Genomic DNA, 15,363 nt, shown 5'->3' on the forward strand with positions numbered 1-15,363 from the left:
AGAAGATAGAAAACTGCTGCTGATTATACAGTGATACTTTAGAGTATGTAATTTCTTGAATTTCAAAGCAAATGGACTTATTGGACAATACTGGATTAAAGAAGTACTGCTCCAGATTTGGCTTCTGAAGTCATGCATGGCAACTCAATTTTTTTTTTTTCAAAGAACCATGAACAAAGTAGTTTTTGTAAGTCACTGTCAACCTCAAAAAAAAAATCAAAAAACCTGACTCAAAACTCCCTAAGAAAATTTCATTTCCCATTTTGTAACCAGATTCTATTTAAGGAAGGAACACCCAGCATAAATTCAACAAAATATTCACAACTCAATGTCTAGACATGTAACTGCTAATCAGAAACTCAGTGCAAACCACATGACTGGAGCTTTCTTTTCATCATTACTTCTTTTCCAAAGCTCCACGCAACCCAACATAAATCTCTCACAAAAATATTCCCATGTTCTCATTCCTTCAGTGGTTAATTTACCAATAATCTCCACCAAGTGATGTTGATTTAAAAAATTTTCATCCCAACAGCAGGCATTCTTTGTGCTGGTTCTATTCAAAGTTGTGCCTTTTGTGTATTTATTCGTATTTCCAGGTATGACACTTTTGTAGCAGAAATCAGCCGACAACCCCTAAGCCCCAGGTTTTATCTATTTATCTTCTGCCTGCGACTTTACTTTTAAAGGGCTTTAAAACCATTTCTGAAAATGTACCAATTTGTAAGACTGTCTCTGTGTGTAGCTGAAGCTTACTAGATGACTCATTCATCATTTGGAAACAAATAATTCATTACTTCTTATTAAACACTGTCCACAGAGCCTACAAGGAACTAAAATGAGAAATGCTATCTTGGGAGAGCTTTGGTGTTCACATCAAAATTTAGGAGAATTATATAAACTCCTTATTATAATAATTTTTCCCCCCATGTTATCCCCCATACATGCTCATGTAACTTCTTTTAGTTCAAGCCTCATTTCTTTCATGCAACTTTTCTGAATCTTTAGCTGGGCTGCTATGTCAGACCACTACCTATGCCTGTTACTCTGAACCACAAGCCAAGTTCTAAAACAACCCCTCAGCTCTGATCTTGAATACACATGCATACACACACATGCACACAAAGTCTATCCTAGCTCGCTACCGTAACTAATCCAGTAAAATCCTGCTTTTTGTCCTCCTACCCTTAAATTAACTAAATTTATGCCTTAAATGGCAATATATTTTTAGCCAGGAAAGTATTCCAGTATTAAAAAAATGGTTTACTCTTTGTCTCACATTTGTCACTATCAATCTAGCCAAAATGACTAATGTGGGTTTTCAAAGCTAATTCCTAAATAGAAGATGACAAACTCCACCAAGTCCCTGATGCAGTCTTAGCAACAAGAAAATAAAAGTCCTTCTGAGATTTCTGCTTGCTCACTTGATTCATATCCTTCCATCACTGTATTTTAATGAATATAATTCTCTTATCACATAATAACATAATTTCTTTTAAGGCTTTCAGATGAGCCTAAAGGTTTTCAGAAATCCACATAGTGTGTATCAACTGGCTAACAAACTTGCTCTTATGCAAAGTGAGACTCTTTAAAATAATTCAGTGGAAGCAAGGGAAAAAATTCCAGTGCAGCAGTGCATTGCTTTGTCCCAGATACATTCATCTATGTGTTTTCTAATCATTCCTTTACATTTTCCTAGCTTCTATCACAATTTGATGGCAAAGAAATCAAGTGTATATATCAGAAAGCACACTTTCTAAAATTTTTTTTATTTCCCATCTAGAATTCCTTTGGAAAAAAAAAATTATAACCTAATTGAAATTTTGGCTTTGGAACTAGGGGCTGCCAACTCTAAGGTTCTAGAAATTAATTACTATGTCTTATATAGATTTCTATATCTCTTCTATTGACATTTAAATTTGAGACACTTCCTTTGACTCATCCCCATTGACTCATCTTGTAGTAAACAATGATGGAATTAAATAATTTAGCTTTTTTGCCATGTTAATATATTCTTCAAGGTTTGCTATTAAGCCTCAGTCATCTAACTGGCCCTGTGAAAAGGAAAAAAAACCCTACTTGTCTAATAATTTGCATAGAATTTGCTATAACTTGTACTTTTCTAAGTACTCTTTATTTGGATGCAACTTTGACTTCCTGAACAAATTCATTTTACTTACAGTGGTCTGTACGTTGCTATTTATCTATGCTCAGGTAAATTGTAAGCAGCTTTTAAATAGCCTGTTGGATTTTTTGATTAATGATGTATTTGCTCTTAGTATTTTGTAATTTTGCATTTAGGCAATCTCTCTAGCATTAACAAACACTTTTTTTTTTCTAAGAAGGAAAGGCAGATTTTTGCAGTTCCTTTGAAAATAAAAATCATAAATCCTTCATACACAGCATATCCTGCATTTTTCACAACAAATTCAAGCAAGAGTCAATGTCTGAACTCTCTGAAAGTTCCCAAAATAAATAAATCTAAATGTAAGTGGTATTTAAAAGTTTGAACACCTTTACCAGTAAGATAGCACCCAGTTTATTAGTATGCTTTCTGATCTTCTCCAATTCATCACAGATGCTATAACCATCCTTGTCATGTGGCTAACAATTTAATTGAAAAGTATGGTTTTCCTACTGAGCTGCTGATTTTAAGAGCACAAAAACCATTTTATATATTGTTACAATTAACTTATTTACCTGATAAGGCTGTCTTTACTACAGGGCACCATACTATGGCCAAGGCCTGCCCCACTATCACTCATAGCTATAACTACTGATGGTCAAGTCCACAAAGCTTCTGATACTACTATTACGTCAATAACCTGATTTAAAATAAGACATTCCAGCTTCTTTCCTTTTTATTTTTTTTTAGGATATGTAGAAGCAACCATCCATGTATGCCTCATAACCTCTTAGTATCTGTGTCTCATTTATATGAATGTTCTTTGCTGATGCTGCACAGGCTTTTTTTTTTATTATTTCTCTATCATTCTGTATCTGAGGACACTTTTCTACTACACAACAAACCAACCAAGTTGTATGATCTCACACAGAATTTTTCTTCAACTTTTAGTTGAAAAAAATCCTTTTTTCCCCCCTAGTATTCAAAGTCAGTAATACAATTTTCTTTCACATTCATCCTTCAGTTTCCTTCCCCATACTATTTGCTCAAAAATGCACAAAGAACATGCCTCTCTCTTCTGTAACAAGAGCTGCTTTAGGTAGTACTAAAAGACACTTCACTATGCATTTTTTTTACTGCTGAAACCTGTCAAGCTTAGTCACCAATTGCTAAGTCACTAAGTCATATTCCTACTCCATAGCACAGTACAATCAGAGAGATGAGGCATCACACACTAAGTATTTCCAGGATGTGGAACTTATTTCTGTCTCTGCTACAGCTAAAGGTGTTCAGGATTAGAAACATACACACAAAAAAAAGCTGTTTGCTCTTGACTACACTGCTTTCCTGTTAGTTTTACAAGAATTGATGCTGACGCTGAAACTCAAGGGAGCAAAAACCACTGGGGGTTGCTCACACAAAAAATTCAATTTGGAGTCCCAAAAAAGCAGTAGACATATTAAACATAATACTGCCAAAGTTAGTTTATCTCTGTTGAGATGTCAGGCTATTATACTACACCCACATTTTCTATTTGGAGATATGATAATCAAATTTATCCATATAGTTTTATATATGCTTACTTTTACAATATTATTAAAATACACCAATTGAAATGTAAAGTAACCACTCGGCACATGTTAAAGTTATAAATTAAGATTACACATTACACTGTGCAATATGAATGGTGTCATATGACATAGTTAACAGCAGGAAGACCTTCAAGTGAACATAGCAAGTCTCTGATCTCCCTACATAAAGCTTTTGACCAGGTGACTTGAATTTATCATTTTACTGTGATTCACCAAAAAATTTTTAAAACCCTCAAAACACATTATTCAGAAGTTTATTGAGGATGATGCTTCTGACAAAATCTATTGCTGAAATGCCTATGTCTGTAAGCAAATGGCTAGGGAATGGTACATCTGATGGCAAAAATCACACTTCTTAAGTTAGCATTTGGACAGTTAGCTGCTTTGTAAATGAGGACACATTTTTTGAATACATACCTACACATCCAAATCTTGTACAGTGAAACCAATGTCATATCTAAACAACATGAACAAAATCAATTTTCATGTTAAACAGGATAAATTTTGATTTCTAAGGGCCCGGAATAGCATTTGACAGGTTTTATTTCCTCCACTATGCATTATGTACCTTAACATATACATGTGAACACAAGTTAATGATGGAAAAACATATATTAAACCACTTGAAAATATATTCTAGAATATTTATTTGAAATATTTTCTAAATCTGACATATGACCCAAAGTGTATGAAGCATGAACTTTGGGATATGTGAAACTAACATGGGAGTTATATTTTGATATACTTCAGCAGATCAGCTGATTTTGATTTGAAACTGGTATTCATATAATGAGATACACAGGTACTAGCATTTCAGAATTAGTCATTTTTATTAAAACAGCAAAAGCTAAAATTTTCCAGAGCTGGCATGAAGAAAACTAGTCAAATGTATTAAAAATCAACAAAAGCGTATCCTGCTAAATATGAAAAACTATTTCCTCATCAACAAGTAAAAATCAGCTAGATCCCAAAAGCTGACTATCAATAATATAATACAAAAGTTAACAATTATGTTTTTTCCTGGATTCAGATGTGCTACTTTAAACTAAAATTCAACTGTCATCAAAATACTTTTCTCGCTATAAAACTGAAAAAACATGAAAAACAGAATTGATTCACTCCAATACACTCAGCAGATAGGTTTATAAGTGGTATGCTAGAAAAAGACATTACTTTGTTTTAAGAAAACCACAAGTTTCATGCTTGTGGGATAGTCAAAGCCACATGACTGTCTAGGGGTGACTTTATGATGTTGTATCCCATATCGCTGTTCTATGCCCAGAAATTAATTTTTTGCCTTTTCTGTGCCTTTAAAGTGAGCCTGAGAGGGGGGAGAGAAAAAAAAGACCCAGCAAAACTTTCAAAGCAGTTTACAATTTGTTTTCAAGGACACAGATACACAGACTCCTCTGCTTTCTGCAGTAGAGAGCGGAGGAAGCACACGGCTTGCTTTTCAACCAGCTTTTGGCCTTTTTTCCCCAGAGGGAGACAGAGAGTTGAACTTTTGTTTTCTTGGGACTTTGGTTTTTTTTCCCCTTTTTCTCTGCTGGACTGTTTTCAATATCAGAACATATTGGGACTTTTTCCACCGAGGTGGAGGCCCTGGAGGAGGGCCCACCCTGTCCCAGCTCGGAGGAGGAGGAGAGAGGCTACCTACGGAAGGACTCTGAAATTTTCCCAGGTTTTCTCTCTACAGCGAGAGGTTTCATTATTTAGCATTATTATCCTTTTCCTGTGTGTTTGTTAAATAAATAGTTTTTATCTCTTTCACTTTCCTTCAAGGAAAATTTCTTTTTTTCCCGAACCTGGTGGGGGAGGGATGGTTGTAACCTGCCTTCTCTCAGAGGATGTATTTCCAAATTTGCCCAAATTGGCACAATGACAAAATTAGAATCGGTGATTTTGAACCACAGACACCAAGAGAAATAGTAGAACATTAAGCTGATGTGTGAACAATGGCATTCTCTCCTAAAGAGATTGGTTTCTCAAAAAAAAAAAAAAAATCAAGAACTGAAATTCAATATACAAATTCTGAGCCCATAAAAAAAAGAAATGGGCTTCATAGCAAAATATACACAGACTGATATCCATGACAAACACATAATGCTTGCTGCACAGAAAAGTCAACTAACAGCAATACTGAAGGCCGCAAAATCATTGTTCCCCTAAGACTACGAGGCATACAGTAGAAATAAACACTAAAATGATCTAGAGATAAAATCAAGATTTACTAAGAAAAATGAGAAATCCCAAAACAGCACTGACATGGAAGAAAGTTCAGAGCCTTATATCATACAAGACCTTGGCAACAAAGCTACCAGGTACAGAATTTTCAGAAACAGTATGATGGTATGTAAATAATAGCCATTTTACAAGTACTCAAAACTCTTCTCTATCTGAAGCTAATTAAGCAGTAATTTGAAAAGCAAACTGACTTCATAGAAATGCTATGCTATAAATTATTACATTTTCCTTGAATTGATTCTGAACTGTAACTTTGCATGACCACTAGAGCAGTTACTTATAAATACGAAATTATTAGTAAAACTACGGCACTAAAGGGATTTTAGCCCTCATCCCAGAAGCACAGTGTCACACCTTCAATGTTATTCTTTACTGTAAACACCACTTTGCTTACCTTGCGTGGCTGAAAGTCATACTTCACACAGTGCTGGAAACCTTTGCCTTTTGACTTCAACGATGTAACTATTAAGCAGTTGCCAACAAAATGAGCAGAATACCCAACACCTTTGCTAGTGCGGAAACTGAAAAGAAAGAATTATGAATGAAATTGAGAAAAGGAGAATTATTGTATAATAAAAAGGTCCAAATACTACTTTAAATTGCCATGAAAAAGAAAATAAATTTGTACCTGGAATGGTGAATCTAATTTTCTTCCACCATTCTTTTTGGGGAGCTACTCACCTTCAGCACTTAATAGATTCCAGACAACATTTTAAAAATCAGGACTTTTTTTTTTCCTAAAATCCAAGACAGTATTATATCTATCACGTTTCACCCTCAGTTTTTTAATTAATCATCATTTAAAATAACATATCTGATTAAAGCTGTGAAGAAATATCCATTACAGAACAAGTGTGAGATGCCTTGGAATTTTGGGGGATTCAGAGAACAATGCAGCCGGCATGACACAAATTTGGATTCAAGATGATTATTATACTCAGGAATTATTTTTCAGACTTATGAATTAATTTGCTAATGATCTATGAAGTTTTAATCATCTGAGTCGCGGATTTATTTTCATTTGTCAAATGGATAAAGGACTGCAATTTTAAGAAAGTAAGTTTAACAAGGATTTCCAAGCTTTCTTATGACAAATATCATAAAGAAAGATAACGCAGAAAGCTCATACATTTCTCCACTTATATTTGAAATCAAAAGCATTTTAAAGAGCAATTCTGGACTTAAAAAACACTTTGCAAAGGTAACTGGTGAAAGCTCACGAATGACATTCACAGAACAATTTAAAAAGGGCAAGTCCGTATCTACAGCTATGCTGCATAATCCCTTCTGCAAAGCTAAGTACAATGAAGAGCAGTTTGCTATCAACAATATGGAGCAACTTTATAAAGACTCTAGACTTTTCTTTAATAAATAACCAATGGCTGAAATACAAGGTCTAGATGGTGAATTTCAGCTATGAATTCTGAAATGAAGCTTTGCAAATATAAGAAAAAAGACACTACTAATTTTGAGCATTTGTACAAAGCCCTGTAGCCCACTAATTAATACTTTCTCATTCTCTTAATGTAGCTAACTTATGAAATAATTTATGTTATTGCAATAATACTGATTTAAATTGTTTCTTTGTTGCAACATTTTCTTCAAACACTTTTACTAGTTTTTTTCTAGGAATATTAAGAGGTGAAAGGTACACACAAACACCAAGTTCAAATTTCATCTTCCTTAATAGCTGCTGAAATTGTATATTTTTGGTCTACCCTACCACACATATACAATAATGATTTTAATATAGAAAAATTTGCATATTTGGGGAACTTATTCAATCTTCAGAAACTTACAGTTAAATCTGCATGTGTACATTATTTAAGGAGAGAATCAGATTTTCCTCTTTGCTCACCATCAAAAAAATAGTTGGTAAACCATGACCTTACAAAAAAAAATAAACTTTTTATAAGATAGGTGTTGTGATTAGTCCCTGAGGTGATCAGGGCTTAGATATTCCTCTCCTATGAGGGAATTTGTAGAGGAGGTAAAAAAGAGACATTCAAATTCTCAAATTCTAGAAAGCCACTTTTGTTTTAATTAATTAGAATACTTTTATTAAATTTTAAAAACAGAGTAAACAGAACAGGAGTAATAACACCTATAGATGTTTTTTCTGCACCCTAATGGGTCCTTGCACACAAGTTTCTACTTCCAGTCTTGAAGTATATATAGCATATATCTTTTTTTTCCCAAATTCAGGCTGTGCCTTATTCATTTATCTGCTTCTCTACATTGTACACAGTTCTCTCTCCCTTCAAGCTGTTGTGCTGAAAAGGAGCATTATTCCCTGCCACTGCCTTTACAAAGTTTCCACAGAACTCTCTTTGTAAAAAAGGAAAAAAAAAAACCCCACTTCTTTAATAAACGTAAAATGTCCTCTCTAAATAAACCTAAGACATAACCTAAGAATGAAAAGAAATATTACATGCTGTCCACTATCACTGATCTCAGCAGTGAAGATACTTCATAACACTGCCATTCCCTTTAATCTTTTGAAGACTATTTTTAATCTGGATCATGCAATGATCTGGCTTCCACAATGACCCCAAAGGCAGCTATAGCCCTCAACAAAAGGAGCAGTGAACAGCCCGGTGGACGAGTATCACCCATATACAATCTGCATTACCCATATACACAACCTGCACGACCACAGCACTGAATTCTGTACAATAAAATGAAGGTTAAAAAACCTAAAATACATCTCTTACAACAGGAACAACTGAATGTGTTCTGAGATAGTTTGAGACTTTGATTTATCTCCTTAGGGCCTTATGCCACTCAAAGAACTTTTCAGCAGGTAACTGCATCTCTCACAATGCCAAATTCATTTCTCAGCAATGTAAGTCATCTCTACAGTCTAAAATGGTTTTGTTTAACAGAATCCCATTCTGAAGGATATTAAAACAATACAGAGATTCACTGCGTTCTGACATATGATGTTGTATTATTTCATTAGAGATGTCAAATATAATCTTTTATTTTAAATTAACAACACCCAACCATTGAAAATATCATGGTTCTACCTGATAAAACACTATTACCATTGTGTAAAATGTCTCCTACTACTTAGAACAAGAGCTAGAAAGCATTTTGAAATAAAGAATCTCTCTTGAATAAAGGTCTACATCTTTAATTTTTTTTCCCTTTCCTATCCTTCCTGGTTACTGGGCTGATTTTATCACCATTATGGTCAAATCAGACTGTTTCTAAAATTTTAAACACTGAGTTGTCATGTGTTTAACTTCCTGGAGTTCAGGACACAAACATGAGAAAGCAATGAAATAATGAAAAAACTGCTAATTTCTTAGCAGGGCTCTTTGTCTTGGAATAGAATGAATTATTTTATAAACGTTTATAAACTTACTCAAGATTTTACTGTTTTTCCCATAAATTAATAAGAATTCTAATACAACAGTAGTTAAGAAACTGAGTATTCAAATGTGTTCTGTTTACTTCAACATTATAGTATATAATATTAATCTTCACATTTTCTTTCTTGCCAAAGGTAACATATGCTAGGACTGGTCTCTAGGATATTGCAAAGAAATTTTCTTACCAATTACCTACATGTGCAGAACTTGCCACATCCAGAGATGAAATGCATGGAGACAACAAGAGCAGTACCATCAACAGCCATATGGTTTTATGAGCCTTAAATTACCTCCCACAGCAGCTGGAACACAATTTTACTACAGTTTGTTCATATAACCTTTACAATTATGTTCCATTTCAGCCAGTTTCTCAAAGCAGCTACTGAATGTTATTACACTTCAATAGCAAGAGAGCATTCTTCCATCCACTGGTGGAACTGTTTAGTGATTCCAGTTTCTTTAGCTTATGATTTTATGAGCAATTTAACATATGATTGTAGTGCTGATATTGAGAAGATATTAATTCATTCTTGCCTGAAAGGTGTGGGTGAAATTTGCTTTCTACTAACTTTGGAATTCCACTATATGCTTTTGCAACTGTTCTGCATTATCTCTATTATCATAAGCCCTAGAGAAAGTCTGAAAATATTAGACAGCTTGATTTTTGGTTGGTTTTTTGTTTTTTTTCCTTCCTGTCTCTACATCCGTAAAACTAAAATGTAGAATACACTTTCAGAAGTTTTAGCCATTCTTCCATATAATGCTTGTGGAAGCACTTGGATGTTTTATGGGCAAAAAGCATTTAGGACAATCCAGCCTCAGTTCACCTTCTAACTCTTTTAGAGAACCTGATATATAATCTGAAAGAAAGCACATCTTAAAAAATAAATAAAAAAAAAACAAACACAAAAAACCCCACTAAAATCAATATTAGCATCTGGATTGATCATATCTAATTCCAGGCCTTACTTATGTCACCCATCCTTTTTTTTAGCAGGAACAAGTAAATTGATTTAGAGGAAGGAGACTTGCCAGTTGAGCATACTTAAGGCTAGCCCTAAATATCTAAATTTGCAGTGTCTTTATGACAAAGAATCTACACCTTAGTTTTAAAGAAATATTTCCAACAATCTATTAAACTATAATGAAGATGTTTATTATTATTTTACTGTGTCTTAAAATTGTGATAGTTTAAGTGACCATAGTTCTGTGTATCTAAAAGTTTGAATTTTCTTTGTTTGCAGTCTACCCACTGGATCTCAGATTTTAAAAAAATTATTTATTATAAAATGTGTTTTCCAGGGGACACTCCCAAGTGTTTTATGAATAGTACCAGTTCTTCCCATGGTCTCTTAAAAGAAGTAGGAATTCTTAACCATAAATGGCATTCCAGTAATACTTTTGCCAAGATCTCAGGAAGGGAACCTTTATTATCTTTTCTGTTTGTTCAGACTATCCTTAAAAAGATCACATTAGCTCTTTCAGCTAAAGCAATGAAAATGGATTTCACGGTCAGTTGGTAACCTACAACAATCCTTAACATCCTGCTGTAATTTCTGCTTTCTAATATATAACTACTCATTCTGTAAGCATGGCACCCACTATCCACTGCCAGGTATATGACATTGGTTGGCTTATTCTAAAATTTCTGCTACAGAATTCTTTTACCTCACCCTTTGAATTTGACTGCTCTGCCTTGTTGTTATTTATCGTTCATGCAAATGTCAAACTTCTAATTTTCTTCCAGGATTGTCACACTCAGTTTATAATTGGTAAGATAGCTGCAATACTGTTCCAACACACAAGTGTTAATAGACTGTCAGCAGCTGCCCAACATCATCCTCAGAGATAATTAGAATTATTTTTTTAGAAAAAAACAAATTGACTTACAGTTCTTGAAGCAGGGTTTAGCATGTCCCTAATAACAGAATAGTGGCAAATTTCCTTCACATCTGGCAAATGTTAAAGCATTTCTTTGCTTCCCTTCTTCAGTTTTTAGTATCAGTTTTCACATCATGGTTGAGCTTATGTAACTGCTGTCTGACACCACAAAGGCACTGCACTCACCTAAAGCCTAGAGTTATTTATACTACATATTTTTCATCTAGTTAAACTGAAAAAGACATTAATTATATGATCAAAAAGCATGTTGAAAGAAAATAAATGTTTACTTTGGTATCTTGGTGGTGGTTGTATGCGACACAAACTTTTATGTGGCAAAGTCTGAAACCTGTGTAAAGTTTAGATGGATATTTTTCCTATTTTGAATTATTAATTAGAGCTTGGGTTAATCCACGATCTAAAAATTGCAAGAATTTGCATTGTTCCTGTGACTAGTGGGGTTTGCAGGGCTACATCTTAGGCCCTGTGCTCTTCAACGTTTTCATAAATGACTTGGATGCAGGACTGGAAGGCATAAAAGCAAGTTTGCAGATAGTACAAAACTGTGAGAGGAACTGTTGACTCCTTTGAAGGCAGTGAGGCCCTGCAGAGAGACTCTGACAAATCAGAGTGCTGGGCAATCACCAACAATATCAAGTACAACAAGGGAAAGTGCCAGATTCTGCACCTGGGATGGGGCAACCCTGGATGTACAGACTGGGGAATGAGATGCTGGAGAGCAGTGCTATGGAAAGGGACCTGAGGGTCCTGGTTGATGGCAAGCTGAACATGAGTCAGCAGTGCCCTGGCAGCCAGGAGGGTCGGGCGTGTCCTGGGGTGCATCAGGCACAGCATTGGCAGCCGGGCAAGGGAGGGGATTTCCCTGCTCTGCTCTGCACTGGGGCAGCCTCACCTCAAGTGCTGTGGCAGTTTTGGGCACCAAGATTTTATAAAGACATTAAACTATTGGAGAGCGTCCAAAGGAGGGCCATGAGGATGGTGAAGGAACTTGAGGGGAAGCCGTATGAGTGGCTGAGGTCACTTGTCTTCATCCTGGAGAAGAGGAGACTGAGGGGAGACCTCATTGCAGTTACAACTTCCTCATGAGGGGGAGAGGAGGGGCAGGAACTGATCTCTTCCCTGTAGTCACAGGACCTGTAGTCACAGGCCTGAAGTTGTGTCAGGGAAGGTTTAGATTGGATATTAGAGAAAAGTTCTCCACCCAGAGGGTGGTCAGGCACTGGAACAGGCTCCCCAAAGAAGTGGTCAGAGCTGGTGCTGGTGCCTGACAAAGTTTAAGAAGGGTTTGGACACTGCTCTCAGGCATACAGTGTGATGGGGATGGGGATGGTCCTGTGCAGGGCTAGGAGTTGGACTCAATGATCGTGATAGGTCCCTTCCAAATCAACATATTCTGTGATACTGCAATTTCCTTCTGAGAGTGGTATATTCCGTTTCCTTTATGTGCATTACATTCACATTAGTTTTTCACATTTTTGGGGAACAGGTGATCAGTAAGCTGTTTTCATATTCATAGATGTACTTTCTATTACCTTTAGCTAATGTGCAAACAGTGTGCTCTGAGTTTAACAGATTTATTTTGTAGTACTGACATCGGCTACAAATCTTTACCACCAAACAGAATATATGACAACGTTCTCAGTTTACAGCTCTAAAAAATAATATATTTTAGAATTCCTAAAGAAACCACCACACTAGATTTTATGGTTTATCTACAAGGCACATATCTTGAATCCATGGACTTATGAATTGCAAAGCAAAAAGGACAGATGCATTTTTAAGAGTTTGTGTACAGTGAGCAGCCATCAAAACCTGTAGATATTTGATGGGGGCAGGGAGAAAACATGTCAGAAACTAAAAAGAATGAGAAAGATTAACTGTTGTTAGGAAGCCAGAACAAAATATAACTGCAGCATTATGAGCTACTTACCAATAGAGATAGGGTTTATCCTTATCTACATTGATATTGTTTAGTGGATCCATACGAAACCAGGTGTTAAGAGTAAACCCATTTTGATAAGGCCACTTAGCAATAGGAGGCAATGCAATTGCCTGGGAAAAAAATAGAAACAAAAATTAGTTTCTTGAGAAATACTGTTAAAAGTAATGCCTTTTTAAAATCCTGTGCCATTCTAGATCTGTAGATCTGCTTTAACTTTCAAATATAAAATATAGAAAAAAACCCTTCAAATACTGCTTTTGAATAAATGCATTACTTTTCTATCTATTTTGAAATACTTAAACTTTTAACTACATAAACTCTATCAATAGAGGACACAAAATTAAATTTGTGAATGGGCAATATTAATAGAACAAAAATAGAAAAATTATTTCTGCAGAAATTAAACTATAAGTTCAGCTTTTAATAATTATTAATCTCATCAATCAACTTAAATATAAAATCAAATAAATCAACAGATCATAAAATAGAGATTCCTTGTTAAAACTAAACATTTCAAGGAACACCTTTGGGATATGGCTCCTGCCTCCTGAGAGGCAGTTTCCTGCCTTAAGCAGAAGAGCTGCTTGATGACAAATGGGAACAATACCTGGGAGTAGTACTCCCACCACCACCATAAGGTGTCCTCCAACTGGAGTGACTCACATGCTACCTACACAGACTGGTAGAGATGTAATACAGTACTGGGAAGAGCCCTGCAGCTGGGAAAATGAAGCAGCTCTCAGCAGCATATCTGTAGACTGGTTCAGTAGGCTCTTGGCTCCTTCATACTGCCACTGAAGTCTGGGATTTACAAGGAGCATGAACTTAACCTTAAAGAGGGCAAACCTGATATTTATCATGCCAGTTAAAAGTTATGCTGTTTCTCTGTCTGATGTCAACATTGTGCATCACACCTGAAAATGAACTCAGTGCTAGTCAACTAGGTCCTCTCCAGTCTCCTTTTTCTAATGAAATGCTTTGTTTTTTCGGTCACTTTATAAATATCTGCCCTTGGTCCACTTCAGAGGAAGTCCTCTGCAGAACTTCATAGTGTAATCCAAAATGAGCTAATAAAGAAGTGTAAATTTGAAACTCAATTGATTTACAGGTGCGCAGTCCATCATAAGGGGTATGTGAAACAAGATCCTGGAAGGATTCAAACAAAGGAAAGAGACTCTGGACTACAATCAAGAACTCCTGTTATTGATGCACACCTTTGGACAGGGAGGAATATTTGAAATTCTTCCCCTGCAAAACATTTTTTGAACCTCTGATACAAAATTAAATTTCAGAGACAAATTTCATCAGGGTTTGCCTCTGAAGCCCAGAAATGTCAAAGCAGTATGTGTCACTGTAGACATTCATATTCTGCAATAGCTGTCTTGCTGCTGCATGTACTTGTAAAAGAGGTAACTGTGGTTTTAATTTAGCAGGAGATAATGAAAATTTCCCTTTCAAAACTTAGTAATTAATTCTTTTCACAATCCACCCTATGCATTTTGCTGACACACCTGTTTATGAGGCTGGGTATCAAACAAGATCAAAGAAGCAATCTAGCAAAAAATAACCCAGGTGTAAAACAGTGATTATCAGCTAGTTTACTTCCCTGATGCAATCTCCCACTCTGAAAAGTCTGTTCACAAGGAATGGACATAGTGGTTTGTGCTTAAACAAAATTATCAGTGTCATTGATGGATGAAATGGAAGTAGGGCAGCCTCCGTGCACTGGCATGAGAAAACAGGAATCTCAGGATTATATTCTGTTAGAAGATTCCAAGTTCTCCCTGAGAATATACCATTCCATACCAGAATGGAACTGTACCTCAGATTTCTATTTCCCAGTATTAACCATTTGTATGTACTCTCTCAATAATCCATAAATCTGTATACAATAATTTATTTGTAGGGATTTGTTTGAAAGTACATGCAGTGAATTGAAGAAAGAATATCCACTTGGGAAGGTTTGGAAAGGAATATAATTTCACCATTGTAAGTTATCTCAAAAAGAAAAGTCAGAAGAAGACTGTACTTAAATCACTGCCTTGATGGAAAGGAAACAGCTGATGGAATTCAGACAAAATGAAAACTTTATAATAAAATTCATGACTAAGTAGTCACTGTAAACTGATGATATGGACAAGTTCATTGCTTGATTTTCCTCAAAGCTTTCCCTTATATAAT

General features: G+C 35.4%; 1 protein-coding gene across 7 annotated transcripts in view; it reads right to left on the reverse strand.

Annotated features, from left to right (window-relative positions):
* NBEA (neurobeachin) overlaps positions 1-15,363 on the reverse strand; it is a 467,531-nt gene that overhangs the window by 365,841 nt on the left and 86,327 nt on the right. For all 7 annotated transcript variants that reach the window (XM_069012126.1, XM_069012137.1, XM_069012124.1 and 4 more), the window contains exons 5-6: positions 13,171-13,292; positions 6,356-6,482 (exon numbers count right to left, since the gene is read on the reverse strand). In XM_069012126.1, the coding sequence (XP_068868227.1) occupies positions 6,356-6,482; positions 13,171-13,292 (249 nt within the window). The remainder of the gene's footprint in view (positions 1-6,355; positions 6,483-13,170; positions 13,293-15,363) is intronic.

The sequence above is a fragment of the Aphelocoma coerulescens genome, chromosome 1, assembly GCF_041296385.1.
Source record: "Aphelocoma coerulescens isolate FSJ_1873_10779 chromosome 1, UR_Acoe_1.0, whole genome shotgun sequence".
NCBI lineage: Eukaryota > Metazoa > Chordata > Aves > Passeriformes > Corvidae > Aphelocoma > Aphelocoma coerulescens.